We start from the raw sequence: 20,254 nt of genomic DNA on the forward strand, positions 1-20,254 counted from the left end.
TTTATGCGCAAGTTGTCGACCATGGCTATTGTTGCCCACGTAATTAAAACTTGCACATGAAAATATAAACTTTGAATCCACTAAAAAACTTCCTTTGATAAATACAGTTCACGCAAGCTGAAAAAATTCGAACAGAAAATACCAGACACCCTATATTACTTCAGTTGTAATTATAAGAGGCAAGTTATCATTTAATTGGCCTACAGATTTGAGTGACCAATTCGAACGTTAATCCGATGCCATGAGGTGTTCAGTATCCCTCTTAAATTCCAAATCACTGCAACATTTTCAGGTTGAACATTTGCTGCTGAATCCACCTGAACACAGCAGCATGCATATGTGTTGGATGTACACAAACTCAAATGAAACCTTTTATAACAAAGTATTTAGAGATGATTTGTAACATACTGCTTTTGCAACTATCTCGGTTCCCTGAGAGATTTCAGCCTCAGCCTCAAAAAGCACCCACGCCCATTTGTCGTTGCTTGCATCATCAGAAACGTATGGAACACCAAGTTTCTGGAATTTTAAGGCTTCAAACCAGGTTTGGCCACCATCTACAGATACATCGATCCTCTCTATGCCACGACCACCTCCAGAAGCTGCATAACCCTTGATCTTTATCTGACAATTGATGCACATTATTTCTAACAATTAGCAACCAAGATTCAAATTTTAACCACACAATACCATAGATATCTTTGATATATCTAAATACCATACTGACCTTTCCAACCTTTACGATTTGCACGTCCTCCAGAGAACATATCGCACACTGCAAGCAACACATAATTGAACTTACAGGGAAATCATGGAGTTCAATGCAACAATAGGATGACGAGTTTGTACGTGATGATAATTTTAGCATTAACCAAGACTTCCACAATTCATCCTGGCTAAAAGCTCTAGTCCAATAATCAATAAACATGGAAAGTGGTCACAGGATTCAGGTCAACTGGAGTGATACCTGAACAGGAAAGTCCATTTGAGGCCGCCTTGTAGACCAGTTGATATTATCCCAATCCACCGAAGGTGGAAACATTTTGTAATCTCTTTGCACAAAGAATCCCTGTACAGTACCACAATACGCTTCAAAACATAAAGGTGAGATTATTCATCAGAAAGAAAAAAGAGAGATTCTGACCTGGCATTCCACTGGAGCAATGTTGATGCAATCCAGCCATTTGACGGAGCGAGCACCAATGACACCAGGGACAATAACACGCAATGGATACCCATGATCCCTGTTAAGAGCCTAACATAGAGAAATTATAACATACAGGTTAGATAGAAAAATAAATTATTTGATTATTGACCTATACACACTATGCAACAATAATTAAACTTCTAAATGATAAAATATTTGGATAACAAAAGTCAAAGCGAGTGATAAAAGTTAGTGAACAGCATGATAAACTGTGCTCGTGCTTTAAGGGCAATGAGATGTCTGACGAATTAACCAAATATAGAATAGGACCTCGCCATTCATATCATAAGCTAGTAAAACATCAGCTTCAGGGTTTGAGGCTTGAGTTAATGGAATTGATGCCTTATAAGGACCTCCATTCTCTTCCTGTATGAAAGTATAGGTCCACATTAACACTCTCTTCGTGCTGATTCATTTCAGTTGACATTCTCCCACGAAAATTTATAGAATGCATAATAATACCTTACACTTGTCAATGCTTACAAATTCTACATGTTTTCCTCCAAATGGCGTAACATGAGAGTTCTTAGGAATTCCAATAAGTTCAAGCACATCTGCTAATTTGGCCCCACTCCAAACAGCTGCATTGAACATTATTTAACACAGTAAATTAAGGGAAATGAAATGAAGATCTGTTTATGTTAAACAACTGGTGTCCAAGGAAGGCATCGATTCTCGAAAACAGTATATAAAAGTAGCAGGATGGAGTAAAGGGAAACAATTGGCTTCCCAAGACTTAAGTCTCCAGTTTGAGCTACACGTGCATGAGTGGTAATAATAATAAGAAATAAAAAAGAAATTCCAGCTAACATTGAAACAGGCCTGGAAGATTTGGGCCTTAAAGATACTGAGTAGCAATTCCTGATTGGATGCTGATATGTCAAAACTTGGGTTTGATTATAAAAAGAAACGTGTGTTCTGTTTTTTCAGCATATATAAAGTTTTTTTTTCGGTCATGCATTTTTTTTAGGTCAGTTGGATTGATTTACTCCACGTGTTCTGATAGCATGGGGTAGTGTGCCTCAACATCGCACGACGGTCTAAAATTTAAAGATTATAAAAAATATTATCTTATCTAACTTGTATAAATCGTAAAAAAAATAATATGATATTTCGTGAGACGGTTTCATAAATCTATTAATACAAAATCGAGCCATATTTAAAACGATGTATTCTAGAAGGAATAGAAAATAAAAGAGGGAATATAGTAGGAGAGTTCGGGAACAGTCATTCTGTCTTTAGTTCAATTTGTAATGGGAAGTTACTAGCTTGGCTGGGGAAGATATTGTGAAATATTGTAGAGAGTATTCAACTCTTGGGTTTTAGTGAATTATACGTATATTCTAGATTACCTTAAATCCATTGTTCTTTTCCATTGTCGTACATTAAATATTCCACTTAAATATTCTATGGTTGTAACAATTGGTCCGACCCTCCGGATTCTGAAAGGCCGAGAGTAAGTTAAGGCAACCACACGTTCTGAAGCAAAAGTTGAAGCACTGGAAAAATAGTAAACAAGGAGGAGAACCTGGATTCACTCAACAAAACAATCAATGAGTGGGATGACCGAGATGAAGAGTATGGTGGAGCAGTTGGTAAAAAAATGGATAACCAGCACTATTCACAACGAAGAGGATGGCATTGATGAAGTTCAAGACTCGACTTTCCTCGGGCATTTCGTCGACGAGGCAAAGTTTTTCAAATCAGACATATATGTGGAGAATGAGGAGGTTCGGCACTTTATTAAGAGGATAGAACCACCAAGTTTTGATGGCGCTGACCCATTAGGGTGGTTGGGCAAGGCAGAGCAATATTTTGAAATCCATGGCACCCCTCCCAGAAATAAGGTTAAAACTGCTTACATTTGTATGAAAGGATGCCGGTCAATTGGTTCAGGTGGATGAAGATGAAAAATTCCAACCTCGCGTGGGACAGATTTGCAAAGGAGCTTATTAAAAGATATAGTGGAAAAAGCGGCTAACCCATTTGAACTGTTAGCTTCTTTAAAACTAAATCAGCAGCCAGTGGGAACATATGTCGAACAATTTGAGGTGATCTTATCTCAAATCGCGATTTACCTGAATCAAGGTTTGAGTTACTTCCTCAGTGGCTTGTGCAATGATATAAGACGACTGGTCAGAACCATGGGCCTAGAACTGTAATTTGGGCCACGGATCTTGCCGAAAAGAAACTTTATGGGGATAACTTGGACCACAACAACAATTATAATGCAGTGGCCCACAAATTAGAACACATATTGGGCTACTCTACTGGTTGGGCTAACAAAACCCAATTTACGGACAAAGACCGTATAAGAGTCAATTCAACCATTGTAGACGTACATTGCAATGCAGGCTTGGAAAGCAACACTAATCGCAGAATTCCATGTTACTCGCATGCTGGAAACTCGCGACAATCAACCATGGGAGGAGTTAATTCTAAGTTTGAGAAAAGCATAGCTAGGAGTGGGCGAAACGAAAACCACGGGAAGGACATATTTATTCTCATCAAGAGTATATGCATAGGAAGGAGAACGGATTGTGTTTTAAGCGTGGAGAACACCCTACAATCGGTTGCATAGGTGCATCTACAAGTCAATGACAGTGACCATAATGGCAGAGGACGAGGAAGAAGGTAACGAATTGGAGCCACACGGGTCGATAAGTACTGAGTTGGAGGATCAATCGGGATCGCATGCCGCTGAATGCACCATCCTGCAATTGCCGTTGCATTCTGTGGGTGGAATTTCTCAACCCCATACCATGAAATTAAAAGGTAAATTGCTTAATGCTGAAATTATAGTGATGATCGATAGTGGTGCTAGTCATAACTTCATTTCAAAAGGGCTGGTCAAAGAATTAAGCCTGGAGGTGGACGACATGGTGCATTTTGGAGTGTATTTGAGTGATGGATGCGGAATTTCTTGTAAAGGGATTTGTAGGTCTCTTAAAGTGAATCTGGATGTGTGTCAATTAGTCATTGATGGTCATTTGTTTGAACTTGGGGGTGTCGATCTTATTATTGGGATTGATTGGTTACACACTTAGGAGAAGTCAGACTGGATTGGGATTGAATGTAAATGAGTTTTCAGCAACAATATAAGGAAGCGGTGTTATCTGGGGATCCTACATTGAACCGTTCTCTGGTTTCTTACGTACACTCACAAAGACAATTGATGTAGAGTTTTGTAAGGCAGTTTGGGCTAGGTGTGAGTCATCGGATGGTGTAGAATACAAGAGCAGTGGATTGGCAATACAAAATGAATTGAGAGAACTTTTGGGAAATTTTGAAAATGTGTTGAGAGTTCCCCTACCGCCAATCAGAAGTAAAGATCACGCAAGTTCATCTCAAAAAAGGGAAGGGACCAGTTAGTGTAAGACCATATCGATACGCAGATAGTCAGAAAGAAAAGATGGAACAGTTGATAAATGAGATGTTATTGGCGGGAGTGTTACAAAGCATTGACAACCTGTTTTCTAGTCCAATCATTTTGGTTAAAAAGAAGATGGAAGTTGGCGTTTTTTATTGGATTACAGGGCTCTTAACGAAGTTACTGTCCTGGAAAATATCCCATTCTGGTGATAGGTGAACTACTTGATGAATTACATGGGGAGGGGGGGAGGCACTTGTTTTTTCTCCCAAGCTGGATCTTAAATATGGGTACCATCAAATTCGAGTCAAACCTAAGGATATTCCTAAACGGCTTTTAGGACTCACAGGGGGTATTACGAATTTCTCTTTATGCCTTTTGGACTTAAGAATCAGGTAAATGGGGAGGCGGTGGCGGGGGTCGGTGACCTACCGCCCAGCGGGCCAGCACTAGGCGGTTGAATTTTTAAGTATTTTTTATGGATAATTATATAATCACAAAGTCATAATTTTAATGTAAGGTTGGTAAGCTATACAATAAATATCATCTAGAAATATGCAAATAAATTATAATGAAAACCAGATAATTTAAAGATTTATCTATTTAATGTATGCTAACAAAGTAATATAATTATTTTTACCAAAAAATTAAGTTTAAATTTCAAAGTTTCAATCTATTATGAGAACAAGTACTAGACTAAACATAATTAATCTTTCAAATCATCTACATGTGCACCATCAACTACATTCATAATCTTCTCATCATCGGACTCAAAATCAACTTCTTATTTCTCCTCCTCCGATGTATCTAAATCTTCGTCAAGTTCTCTAATGGGGATGTTCCTTGTACTCCTCCTTAGTTTGATAGTAAGCAGTGAAAACAAAAAAAAAATATCACGGTTAAATTCCAAAAATTTTAAAATAACCCGCCCCGGCCGCCTGGCCCTCTTGCTCGCCGCTTGGTCCGCCCGCTCGCCGCCTCCACCCGCCTCGGCCGTCTGCCCACCGCCGTATATCTTGGACCGCCTTAAACAACCGCCTCATGCGTAGGCGGGGCGGTCGAGGGCCACCTACCGCCTAGGCGGTGCCTAGGCGGCCGCCTCGACCGCCATTAGAACACTGTAGAATGCCCCGGACACTTTCCAATCTGCGATGAATGAGGCATTCTGAACATATCTCAGAAAATTTGTTTGGTATTCTTTGATAATATTTTGATATACGGTACAACATGGGCAGACCATTTATTACACTTGCATATTGTTTTAGATATTTTGAAAAAGGACCAGTGGGTTTTGAACAAGAAGAAATGCCAATTTGGACTATCAGAGGTTGAATATTTATCAGCCCAAGGAGTGGCAGCAGATCCAAAGAAAATTGCAAGTGTCAATTCCTGGCTCAGGCCTTAATCGACAAAAGGAGTGAGGGTTTTTTGGGTTTGACTGGGTATTACAGGAAATTTATTAGGGATTATGGCAAAATAGCCAAACCCCTACCTAACTGAATTATTTAAAAAAATAGTTTTGCTTGGAATGCAGAGACTCAAGAAGCGTTCAGTATGTTAAAGAATGCCCTTAGTTCAGCACCATTGTTGCAAATGCCAAATTTTAATGAAGAATTTGTAATTGAATGTGATGCATCGGGAAAGGGTGTAGGAGCTGTGTTGCCACAAAAGGGACAGCCCATAGCATTTTACAGCAAGGTGTTGGGGGATAGGGCTTTGGCCAAGTCTACTTAAGAAAAAGAGTTGATGGCTTTGGTGTTAGCAATCCAACATCTATGTTGCATAGATACGGTTATGATTATCGTATCGAATATGATGCGAAAACGGCGATACGGAAAATTTTGAAAATATAAGATACATATAGCTAGGATACGACAATCAAATAAAAAATATATAAATATTATATATACATCATAGAACTTTCAGAGAAGATGAGAGCTAGGCAAAGATGAGAGCTGGGCCGAGATGATGAAGAGACGATGAGAGCTGAGCACTTCAGAGGATTGAAAGACAATGAGAGCTGAGCATATACAGCGGTGGTGCTAATTTCAGCGCCTTCAGCTCCTGTTGCTCCTTCTGCAGCCGCCGGTTCTCATGCGCTAGGGTCTCGCAGCACTTCTTCAGGAATTCGGAGGGTACATGAGAGCTAGGCAGAGAAGAGAGCCGAGCAGAGAAGAGGAGTGAAAGACGATGAGAAATTGTCTTAATTTTGTCATGTTGTTCAATAGTTCAACGAATATAAATTTGGGCTTTAAAAGCCTAAAACCCAATCCATTTTTATTAATTATTTTCCAATTAGTCCTCATAAATTTCAATTTTTTTCAATTAATTAGCACGTGCCACGGATGCCCTGAGAGTATGTTGAATTACAAAATATTTCTATGCCAATGTGGTTGGAGTTTGATAAGATTAAGGAAGTTGTGGACAACGATCCTATTTTGAATGCTATCAGCAAATGATTAGTGTGGATGGAGCTGCCACATTTCCATATACACTAATCAATGGACAATTGTTGTACAAACAGCACATTGTGCTTCCCAAGGGGTTATGATTGCATGGATACATATATGGGTATCGCATCGAATACGGCGGTACGACAAAAATGTGGGTATCGTATCCAACTAAGAGATACGTATCCAAAAACCTTATCTCTGCCGTGTCCATGGCGCATGCTAGTCGTGCCCAAGAAGTATCCGACTGGTCAAACCTAAAAAAAGTCAATTACACGGATTTTGCCATTATCCGATACTTCAGAAAAAAATTAAGAATATCCATGCTACATAGTCCAACATTGGAGGCCTTACTTGTTGGGCCAAAGGTTTACTGTTTTGACTGATCCTCGATCATTAAAAAATTTGCTTCAACAACGAATAACTACACCAGACCAGCAACATTGGCTGTCTAAATTAATGGGATAGGAGTTTAACATCAAGTATAGGTCTGAGGCAAGCTATGTAGCATAGATACGAGTATGAGTATCATATCGAATACGATACGAAACGGCGATACGAAAAATTTGAAAAGTATAAATACAATATGACTAAGATACGACAATCATTAAAAAATATATATATATACATATACATATACATATAACAGAACTTTCAGAGATGCGAACTTGTAGAGATTAGAGTTGGTCAGAGATGAGAGCCGACTGCCAAGCAGAGATCATGAAGAGATGATGAATGCCGAGCACTTCAGAGGAGTGAAAGACGATGAGAGCCGAGCATATACAGCGGTTGTACTATTTTCAGCGCCTTCAGCTCCTGTTGCTCCTTCTGCAGGCGCCGGTTCTCATCCGTTAGGGTCTTGCAGCACTTCTTCAAGAATTCGCAGGCTTACATGAGAGCCGAGCAGAGATGAGAGTTGGGCGGAGGTGAGAGCCAAGCAGAGATAATGGAGAGCCGAGCACTTTAGAGGGGTGAAAGACGATGAGAAATTGTGCTAATTTCGTCACGTCGATCAGTAGTTCAACGATTAGAAATTTATGGCTTTAAAAGCCCAAAACCCAATTCATTTTTATTAATTATTTTCCAATTAGTCCTCATAAATTTCAATTTTTTTCAATTAATTATGGTATCAGTGCTACATAGGGGGAAAGCAATGGTGCCACGGATGCCCTGTTTAGAAAAGAAGCGTTGTTGAATTACAGAATATTTCTGTCACTGTGATTGGAGTTTGACAAAATTAAGGAAGCTGTGCACAGTAATCCTATTTTGAATGCTATCAGCAAAAGATTAGTGTGCACGGAGCTGCCACATTTCCATATAAACTAATCAACGCTGTCCAATGTTGTACAAACAGCGCATTGTGCTTCCCAAGGGCCAAGGGGTCACCTTGGGTAAGGAAAATCTTGGAAGAATTCCATGCAAATCCAGCGGGAGGACACTGAGGTGCATTTAGAACTTATCGCAGAATCGCTAACATATTTTTTGGGCAGAGGATGCAACTTGATGTGTGTCACTTTGTTGCTGCATCTGCTGATGTCAAAAGAATAAATACCAGGCAATAAGACCAGCAGGTCTACTCCAGCCCTTGCCCATTCCGAATGATATATGGGAAGATATAGCAATGGAATTCATGGTTGTGGTTGATCGGCTTTCAAAATACTCCCACTTTATCATGTTGAAGCATCCTTTCACAGCCAAGACAGTGGCTGAAGTTTTTCCAAAGATGTTAAATTGCATGGAATTCTTAAATCTATTGTCAGTGATCGAGACAACGAGATGGCGAGACCCAATATTTACGAGTAATTTCTGGTCAGAATTTTTGGACTTCAGGGAACAAAGTTGAAGATAAGTTCTTCCTACCATCCTGAGAACGATGGGCAATCAGATGTGTTAAATAGATGCTTGGAAACCTGTTTGCGATTTTTACTTCAGAACAGCCACGTGCTTGGGCAAATTGGATTCATTGGTCGGAGTTTTGGTATAATACAAGTTATCATTCGGCAGCTGGAATGACACCGTTTGAAGTGGTTCATGGAAGGAAGCCTCCAACATTAATTCAATACCTTCCAGGCGAAACATTAGTAGCAGCATTATCACAAGAGCTTCGAGATAGAGATGAAGTGTTACATCAGCTAAAATTTAATTTGCAGTGTGCCCAACAAAGGATGCTCAAGAATGCCAATACACAAAGACGAGATGTTTCGTTCCAATTTGGGGACATGGTATATTTGAAGCTCCGGCCTCATCGACAACAATCAGAGTGCCGAAGGATCTATAAAAAATTAGCAGCTTGCCATTATGGGCCTTTCAAGATTATGCAGAAGGTGGAACCAGTTGCTTACAAGCTACAGCTGCCAAAAGAATCTCGCGTACATCCTGTATTCAACGTGTCTTGTCTCAAGAATTTGGCGTTGTTTTTTGAGCCGGAAAAGGTAATGGATAGAAGAATCATGAGCTGTTCATCCGCCAGAGGAAGCTTTGACATTTGGAAAAGGTAATGGATAGAAAAATCAAGAAATAGTGGATGAACAGCTCCAACAAGTGTTAATAAAATGGATTGGGCGACCAGAGGAAGAGGCTCATGGGAAAGTATGACTGTCTTGTATTCTCAATTTCCAGATTCAGACTTGAGGCCAAGGCTGTAGTGGAGACGGGAAGTATTGATACAGGCCTGGAAGATTTGGGCCTTAAAGATACTGAGAAGCACATTATATATCACATGTATTCTAGAAGGAATAGAAAATAAAAGAGGGAATATGGTGGGGGAGTTTGGGAACGGTCGGTCATTCTGTCTTTAGTTCAGTTTTTAATAGGAAGTTACCAGCTTGAATAGGAAGTTACGAGCTTGACTAGGGAAGATATTGTGCAGAGTATTCAACTCTGGGTTTTTAGTGAATTATAAGCACAAAATATTCTAGTAAATTACCGTAAATCCTTTGCTCTTTTCCATTGTTGTACAATAAATCTTATGTGGTTGTAACAACATCCATAACCTTTAATATCATCAGCCAGAGAAACACCGCTGGTGAAATCACTTTATACCGTAATCTTTGGAGTTGATAACAATTAACAAATGGCATGCTTCTTCAGTACCAAAACTATTCCACCAAAAAATTTATCAGACATATGTTTCAAAAATATTAAATGAGAACATTTCATATTTAGATAGATATTTCTTTCTTGCTTTATAGGCTATATTATGAAATTTCCTTTTCTTCTACATCCTCAAAAAACCCAATCAATCCTTGAACCTGGAGTCTAAATAATAGAATACTTGACAAATTAAAATATTGTGGTCTCTTCATGATCATTTACAAGTTAAAATATTATAAATATAGTGCTCGCTCAAATTTCTTCAAGCATATAAGATAAACAAACTGGTAACTGATGAAAAACTCTATCATATCAACATATACTAACCATTTCCTATGGCAGCAACATCCCACCCGACACCTTTCACCTTTCGAGTTTTGCTCATCGAGGTCCTCCTGTTGCCAGCACACTGCAGCAAGCAACACAGAAAGATAATATTTAGGGAAAAGTAGAAGTATAGTGAAGCAAAATAAATTTTAGACACTGAGAGATGGAACTTGCTTATTTCACCCAAATACAAGGTTATTAGAATATACTTGGTCAAGAGAGCTTTAGGAGTTAGGACCAGATAATATCCAGTAATTAAATCTAAAACAAACTTGAAACAGAAGGAAAAAAAATAGCACCTGTAAAGTGGCAGTGATGGAATATTTTGGAAGCTTCCTGCCATTCGTAGAACATCAAAGGTGAGTATATCAAGCATTCATTCATTCATTCCCAGACAAATTGGCAAGTGGTGACAACATGCTTTATGAAAATGATTCACTAACCAGATATCTTTCATGTAGAGATCTTTTGGAATTTCTATCAGACCAGTGACAGTAACACTATACCTGCTCCAAAAAAACAGATTCCGTAAAATAAATACACCTTTTTTAAAAAACAAATGTAGTAAAAGAAATATAGTAATTGACCACTTCATACTTGTGTATGTCATCTACAATTGGAATTGGTCCATGGTTCCGCTTATAGAAGAACTCCACAGGTGTCACATAAGACGAAACTAAATCAAAACGTCGCGGCTCCGCATTGAAGGGTTCCTGAGCCAATTAAACGCAGACTGATCCTAACACAATCATCATCAATCAAATCAAAAAAGAAAAAGAAACAGGAAAAACCTTGGAATTAATGACAAGAGCAGGGTGGCGAGGAGGGTCGTTGGTATAATCAGAAGGCGCCCTCAGTCCCGGCATCTCTATCTCTCCCAAAATCACCACAAGGTCTGGTCTGCCTCCTAAATTGATTTGCTAATATAACCAAAAAGAGAGGGCCAACCAATAGTAATAGTCGCCACACACATTTTTTAACTCACCCAATTCTGTTGATTTGATTTTAGGTATTTTGTGTCCATTAATGTTTTCTAAAAAAAAAAAGTAAATAAATAAAATTTTAATATATTTTTTTAAAAAAAAATTACTTAAATTTTGATCTAATTGAATTCTATATATTAAATATTGACATTATACATTTTTAAAATAAAATTTTCCCAAAGTGTAACACATGAAAATTGATTAATTGTCACTTCTATATATGTTGTGGTCCGATATATATATTTCCATTATTTAGATATTTGAGCTTATTTTTAATTATCCATACCAAGTAAAATAGAACCAATCTCATGCTTCCAATAAAATATGATCAAACTCAAACAATTCAATGAAGAAAGGATATTAATTCCTTGAATGTCAAAGTGATGATGCATGTGGTATGATGAGATAAATGTGGATAATTATGTAAAAATAATGAAGAATAGTTTGTAGATAAAATGTATATCACATCAATATAAGTACGTTGTTTGGTGGTGTTATGTAAATCACCAAGAATACCAATGACAGAACAAGAACTATATATGAATATGGATGTGACTGTGAGCGCGCAACTCAAGAATGTAAGACACATATCAAGAACACGACGTTGCGGCATTGAATTGCCTACATCCATAGGAAGACCGACCAGCCACCTTAATTTATGATCAATTCACAAGAATGAGAGTTACAAGTAGAAGTCCATTACAACACAAATCAAAGATTACAACAGAGTTTTTCTCTTTTTGACTTTATTTTTCTGTGTATTTGATTTGTGGATTTTGATGATGAACCAAATGAGCGTGTCGACCATGTAATCCTTGATTATATATTTGTGAGAAAAGGCTTCCATGCTATCCAACCGAATACCAAAATATCTAACCACCGAAAGAATCTGTCCTCCCTACGGCATGCCAACTTTGGGAGGCATCTATCTCTTCATAACAAGGGTTTGAATTTTATTTTTTTTTATCAAAGTACGTACAAGTACCCTTCATAAACTTTTTTTTGGTCTACCTTATATGGATTTTTATCAGTGGCTATTCTACTTATCGAACTAATATATAATATTAATGAAATTGTGAAAGTTTTTCTGGCATACTTTGCTTGCTACTACTACATTCGACAAAAGCGCGTCAATATTGTTTGTTGTTTATTAAATGTGTAATGGCTTTCTGTAATAATTTGATTCAATGTTAATTAAATTGAGTTGTGAAAAAAATATCAATTGATTTATTAAAAAAACTTAAGGAAATATTATTAAAAAATAACGGTAATTGAATAAATAAGACAATAACTAATGCAGACATAATAATATTTTTGTTATAATGAAGATCGAGAACGAACTCAAACATTCATAAGCATCATTAAATTATAATATGATTGCACTCGCCATTACATGCACCTACCAAAATGCTACCATACATGCCACGCTATATTACAAATCAGAGCAGCACAAAAGGCATCACACCAAACTAGAATAAATTAGTGTCAAGGAGCACCCAAAATAAGAACACCAGTAGAAATCAGAAACCAAACTCCCACGATCTTCATCAGGGAGGCTGAAAAATTGAGTACGTTCTGATTGATTCTCCACTAAGAACTCGGCCACGACTCCTTTTCATCCTTCGTCGTCTCCGGAATCCGCCCCAGCGCCTCAAATGTCTCTTTCTTGGAATTCGTCATCTCGTACTCATGGCCCATATCACAAGGTTTGATATTGCAACTCTTGTCATGTCTGTTAAATTGTTAATTGCATCGAAAATATATAATGCGTCATCTTCTTGACTCGGCAACTTCCTTTTTTTTACTGATTAATCTCTTACTAGTGGTACTTATGGATGGTACACGGTTTGCAACAGACATGGACTTTTCCTATAAAATTATATATTGAATTAAATTGTCAAATTAATCAATATATAATTTCATATAAATTAAATAAATCATAAACCAACAAATATTTGAACAAAACAAGAATATTATATTAAAGCACAAAAACTTCACAATGATAAAATTGAAAAAGTATAATAGGCATTGAATCAGAAATATAAAACTTAGCTTATAGTTGTGCAGAAAAGATTAGAAATTCTTTGTGTTTCACGTTGGAGGGAGAAGAGTAAGAAGAGAGAAGTCTTAAGATAAAAACCAAAAAACTATAATAAAACCTAACAATATAAAGAAGAGATTAGGTCTATCAGTAAGAAAACTAGAGTTTTTATAAAATAAAACTCTATCAAATATTTTCTTATCTCAATAATAATGAATTAAATATCACAATTAGTACTCCTAAAATATGGTATTATCATCACAATTTTCGAGTTCTATATGCAGTCACGAGACAGCCACGAAGCGGTCACAATGCATGATCGATCACGCCTTATTCCAAGACTTCTTATGTTTTTGTTCTTCTTTCACAGTTTCATCTTGGCAACTTTAAATATGACAAAAATCATTTTTTTAGCTCAACTTTGCTCCAAGACCATAAACTACCTTATACAACAAAATAACACAAAAGTATATCAATTAAAAATGTCGGAAGTAAGAACAATGAGAAGAAATTTGATAACTAATAAATATGAACTATTACAGTCTTATCACCCTTCCCTTCAACAACATGAGATAATTCATTCTAACCAACATCATGATCTGGTCTTACATTTGTGCTCTGAATTTGTAAATTCTATTAATATAGATGTACCGCGCGTGTATAATTTAATTATTACTATAGAGTACATTGTTTTTGTAAAATATTTGATCTCTATATATGATTGCATCCTTAACATCACATAATATTAAATGGAAAAAAAAACTATGGGAACATAAATTATGCAAATTCTAATTATCTTAAAGAAAGAGTCGTCTCATGCTTCAATATATATATATATATATATATATATATATATATATATATATACTAGGAATGTTCACGTGCGATGCACGTGGATGATTAATATTAAAAAATATAATCACGATATTAAATAATGTTTAAAATCGCTTGAATAACATATTGTTTTTGAGCTTTTGTGAATCTAAATAATCAAAACACAATAGATATATAAAATATATCATGACTATAAATCATATATATTCACTTATTCACATTACATTTTTCAATATTATAATGACAATTTTCTCAAATTAACAAATATATTTTTCATTCAAATATAATTAACAATGAAAAAATAATAAAAATAAAAATAAAAGAATAATTAATTTTACCGAAACCAAAACCACAATATACTCAAATTGAATACAGTTAGATAAATTGTTGTCAAATGAAATTCTCTTATTTAACTAAATTGTCATAATAATATTAAAATAAAATCATTAATCTTGTTATTAAGTTAAATATCAATTGTGATTTTGCTAACTTTTAATTTTGTTTACTTTCTCTGTTTGTTTTAGGACTACATATTATATATAGTTAATTTTATATCAGAATGTATCATCTGTAAATCAATAATGATTTTAATAATTTCATGTGAAAAAAAGTTCTAAAATAATATCATTCAAATATATATGTATAGTAAAACACATATATAAATAAAATAACACAAAAAAATTTATGAGACGGTCCCACGAGTCAATTTTTTGAGATAAATATCCTATTTGAGTTATTAATAAAAAAAATATTACTTTTTATGCCGAATGTAATATTTTACTAATTAATTAACCAAACTCTAAAAAAAAAGAAGCCATGTAGATTAGCAAGGCGGGAAAAGTTAGAAATAAATTCAATGTTTTCAATTAATAATACTGCTCATATATATAATTCGGAAGAGAAGAGCACAAAATTACTATCAAAATAAATCTTTCAAGACCACTATAATCTCATAATTTTGTAAAAATAATAGATATATTATATAAATTAACCAAACCGTAAAAAAAATTAAGAAAAAAAAAACGGAAACAAAAACGAACCATCCATAAATCAAATTAATTAAATCAAAAAAACCAACATAACAATTAAATAACTAAGTAAAAGAAAAAATAGATAATCATTAAAATAAAATGAAACCCAAAAAAATACAATATATAAAATAAATTAATGTTATAAAAGTAAATAAATATATACTAATATATAGTTGAGATGAGGGGAATGATATATTTATAATTACCATAAAAATAAATTCTTATAGACATAGATGTAATTTTAAATTTTGTGAAAACTGACAAATATATTTTACTAATTCACAATTGGAAATAATATATTTATATTTAAGTAGATTATCTAATCGGGCTCTGGGAAAAAAAACAAGAAGAAGGTCATGTAGAACCACAAGATGGGAAGTAGGAATAAATTCATTGTATTCAATGAATATTAAGACACACACGCACACATATATATAAGAAATTACAAGTTAACCCATATAAAAAAAACAACTTGTTAAGCTAAATAAATAAATAGAGAATGACAAACATGAAAATTCATGATTGAAGTAAGAATAAATTCAATGTATTCAATGAATAGTAATCATCATATTTTAATACTTAGTAATAGTAATTAGTTATTTAAGATAAAAGAAAGAAATTATAAGTTATGAGTTCAATGTATTCAATGAATAGTAATCATCATATTTTAAGATAAAAGAAAGAAATTACAAGTTAACTCATATAAAAAGACAACTTGCTAAGTTAAATAAATAAATAGAGAAGGACGGTTTATTTCACCCTACCTTGTGAGGCACTGCCCCCATGAGGTGATCAAAGGTCCAGATTTAAACACACATACACCCAATGAAGTGATCAAAGGCCCAGATTTAATCACCATATAAAATCAATGGCTGAGATCCTGTGAGGGCACTGCCCCCACAGGTAGCATCTACTCTACCAGAAGGACAAACATAGAAGGGTTCAATGTATTCAATGAATAGTAATCATCATATTTTAATAATAGTAATAGTAATAATTAGTTATTTAAGATAGAAGAAAGAAATTACAAGTTAACCCATATAAAAACATTACTTGTTAAGCTAAATAAATAAATAAAGACAAACATGAAAATTCACAATTGGAAATGGTATATTTATATGTAAGTAGATAAATAGAGAATGACAAACATAGAAGGGTTCAATGTATTCAATGAATAGTAATCATCATTTTTTAATAATAGTAATAGTAATAATTAGTTATTTAAGATAAAAGAAAGAAATTACAAGTTAACCCATATAAAAACACCACTTGTTAAGCTAAATAAATAAATAAATAAAGAAAGACAAACATGAATTCAATGAATAGTAATCATCATATTTTAATACTTAGTAATAGTAATTAGTTATTTAAGATAAAAGAAAGAAATTATAAGTTATGAGTTCAATGTATATTAATCATCATATTTTAAGACAAAAGAAAGAAATTACAAGTTAATCCATATAAAAAGACAACTTGCTAAGTTAAATAAATAAATAGAGAAGGACAAACATAGAAGGGTTCAATGTATTCAATGAATAGTAATCATCATATTTTAATAATAGTAATAGTAATAATTAGTTATTTAAGATAAAAGAAAGAAATTACAAGTTAACCCATATAAAAACACCACTTGTTAAGCTAAATAAATAAAGAAGGACAAACATGAAAATTCACATGTCACAGGGGCTATGCAACGCAGCGGATTATTGCTAACTTTTCCAACCCTTGTGCGGGTAGACTTGCACACTCAAGCCTATCACCCTCCTCACGTTTTTTATCACACTTGTGTTTGATTATATTTTCTGAATATAACTCACTTAAGCCAAGCAAGCAAACATGATAACAATGTCAAACGAGATTACTAGGCAAATCTGCCCAACCTTGCACTAACACAATAGTTCACAATACAAGGAAACAATCTGCCAATGGCTTGCACACAAAAAGGCTTAGCACTCGTGTATCCTCAAGCCTTGTGCAACTCATGGCCTATATAAACGAAATACAAGGCAACAATATCAGATAAACTCGAGTAACTGCCCCTAGAACCGCCAACTGTCAAGCCCAACTGTCATGTCTGGATAAGAACAAGCCAAACTGCTGCCAGATGAGCCCACTACCCCTGGCCCATCCCTAGCCCAAAGAGAAGGCAGGCCTACCAAGGGCCCTAGCCCAAATGGAAGACAGGCCCACCAAGGGCCCATGTATTCTCCTATAAATACCAGGTTTGAATGTTAATTCATTCATTCAATATTGTTTTCAGCAGCATCCTTAGCTGCTCCCCGCATATATCCTCAGTCACTGACTTGAGCGTCGGAGAGGTTACGCCAGGACACCCTCCTGGCCCCCTCTTAACGGTCTTTTTCTTGATTTCAGGCTCAGGGTCATCTTAAAGGCCACGTCTGAACTAGTGACGTTCGTTGGGATCGGACCCTAAATTTCCCGTGAGTATCACCACAACTAACTAAGCAATTACGTGTGTTGACTCCAAATAGATCTTAACTAACTATGAAATTACGTGTGTTTTATCAATATTATTTTTTAAAAATGAAAATATTTCTTGAGCCCAAACTGGCATGAGATGATGGGAGGTTGCAGTCGATCGATGAAATAATGAAGAAAGTGATGGAAATAAGGAAAGCAACAGATCAAGAGACAAAGGAGATAGAAATAACAAAAAAGAAAGAGATTATAAGTAATAAAATAATATGGCGTACATTCGATCTAATTATTATATCAGATAATCGGGAATTCCCTTCCACTTGATCAAGTATTTGGTTTTATGGTGCACCACATGCATGTTGTCGCTTAATTTATGCGTTTGGCAAACACCTTGTCTAGTACTTATTGGTTAACTTGACCCTACCCCTGCGGGCACTGCCCGCAGAGGTCGATCTAACGGTTCGGATTTTTTCGAGTCAATTTTTTTATTTTTTTTAACATGGAGGTGGGTCCGGATCACTCATGTGGAATGATCCGGGCCGTTCATTACCCGTGCAGGCAGTGCCTGCACGGGTAGGGTGAAACAAACCGTACTTATTTATCTATCTATCAGTTTGCTTCTAGTTCAGACTACTGCCTGCACGGGTAGGGTGAAACAAACCGTACTTATTTATCTATCTATCAGTTTGCTTCTAGTTCAGACTTATTCTACATATATGTACACAATTAGGTATACACAACTAATTGAGAAATCGTACGAGTTTAGTCCAAATAACTCTTAACTATGGATTTTTTACATACTTCTATGGTATTCCACATATTTTTTGTTAAATTTTTTTTGAAGGACATATTTCTTGCACTTAAACTAGCATGTGAAAATGGGAGGTTGCAGTCAATAGAAAAAAGAAAGGCAATGAAAAAAATCGATGCAAATTAGAGATACAACAGAGAGACAAAAGGATGTGGAAATGAAGAGAGAGAGAGAGAGAGAGAGAGAGAGAGAGAAGTAATATGATAGTATGACATTCAATCTTATTTTCATATTAGACATTACATATTCATCAATTGATTTTATTATTTTATTAAAATTTAAATTTAAGTTATTGGTATACATTATTTTAAAAATAAAAATAAAAATCGAAATTTGGTCTTATGTCATGGAATTGGTCATTATTAGTGCAAGTGCGGATTTTGTTCCTTGACTTCACCCCTGCAAGTGCTAGCAAATGAACCTTTAGTAGCACAATTGTGTGCAAGTGTCTAAGTAAAAACACTCAAAAAGCTTGGAAAAACCTTTACGTTAAGAAAGTAGAATATTGCATACAAACTAGGTGGTTAACAAATGAAATCTCAACCCTATTTATACTCGTAGAGTTCTATAATGAACGACTGAGATATACTTTATCTAAAAATATGATTTATTAACCAGAATGTTATATCATATACACTAATTCCTGACATTCTCGTGACATTCTCCCCCGCTTATTTGGTTAATTGACGCCCTTGTCTCATCAAATTGTTGTTGTAAGTTTTGGAATTTCCACAAGTCTTCTTTGGTTTTCCATGTAGCTTCGGTTTGGAGCAATTCCTTTCAATTGATCGAGTATTGGGTGGTTGGTTGCACCCCACGTCGATACTCTATGTTTGACAAGTACTACCTCGTCTACTTATTTATATATAAATTGCTTATTCAATAACATTTAGTTTGGTAAACAACTAAATAAGCAATCATATATATTGACTTCAAATGGTTCTTAACCATAAATTTTTAGATATTTCTTGTGCTCAAACTGATATTGGATAATGTGAGGTTGTAGTCGATCCAGAAAACAATGAAGAAAATGATATAACAGAGGAAAACAGTAGATAAAGACAAACGAGATGAAAATGACAAAAAAAAAAGAAAAAGGATAGAAGTAATATAATAGTATGACATTCGATCTTATTTCAGATTATATCTTTTTCATACTCTGTATATAAGTATTGATAATCTATGACTATTGTTAACCGAACTTTTATTATTCAATCCATTTTATTATTTGATTAAAAAATAATTTTTAGTTATTGGTATACATGATTTTACGATATATATTTTTTTTGTTTTAAAAAATAACCAAAATCGAAATTGAGTTTTATGTCATAAAATTAGTCATTGTAAGTGCAATGCAACCTTTGCTCCTTGACTTCGCCCCTGCGAGTGCTAATCAAACTTTAGTAGCACACATGCATGCAAGTGAGATAAAATTAGTTGATATAATAAATAAAATTGAAAATTATATTTTTTATAAATTCATATTAATTACATATATGAAATTTACATTTTTCACATGTTTATTTTAAATAATATACTTTTCGTTATGTATTTTGTTTGTTATTTCTGTGTACATGTCAAGTTTTAATAACAAGTACGGATATCGTCTGACAAAACTTGATATATTAAAAATCTACATTAAAAACAATTCTTTAATTAACTTGAACA

At 34.9% G+C, this 20,254-nt stretch overlaps 1 protein-coding gene across 1 annotated transcript; it reads right to left on the bottom strand.

Moving 5' to 3' along the window:
• Positions 1-63: 63 nt before the first annotated feature.
• LOC140826711 (sulfite oxidase-like) lies at positions 64-11,396 on the bottom strand. Its single transcript, XM_073189245.1, has 12 exons — positions 11,239-11,396; positions 11,045-11,160; positions 10,891-10,953; positions 10,747-10,783; positions 10,448-10,529; positions 1,670-1,788; positions 1,478-1,573; positions 1,145-1,255; positions 968-1,069; positions 728-775; positions 409-624; positions 64-317 (listed from the first exon to the last, which is right to left on the bottom strand). Exons 1-12 carry the CDS (start codon positions 11,311-11,313, stop codon positions 201-203), a joined length of 1,182 nt encoding a protein of 393 aa, XP_073045346.1. The 5' UTR covers positions 11,314-11,396; the 3' UTR covers positions 64-200.
• Positions 11,397-20,254: the final 8,858 nt, after the last annotated feature.

Source organism: Primulina eburnea, chromosome 1 (assembly GCF_022965805.1).
Source record: "Primulina eburnea isolate SZY01 chromosome 1, ASM2296580v1, whole genome shotgun sequence".
Lineage (NCBI taxonomy): Eukaryota > Viridiplantae > Streptophyta > Magnoliopsida > Lamiales > Gesneriaceae > Primulina > Primulina eburnea.

Excerpts from the sequence above, each read along its gene's own strand:
- LOC140826711 (XM_073189245.1), bottom strand. The coding sequence starts at position 11,313 with ATGCCGGGACTGAGGGCGCCTTCTGATTATACCAACGACCCTCCTCGC. Across the intron at positions 11,161-11,238 it reads CTCTTGTCATTAATTCCAAG|GAACCCTTCAATGCGGAGCC; the intron begins GTTTTTCCTGTT and ends TAATTGGCTCAG. Across the intron at positions 1,256-1,477 it reads CTTATGATATGAATGGCGAG|GCTCTTAACAGGGATCATGG; the intron begins GTCCTATTCTAT and ends TCTCTATGTTAG.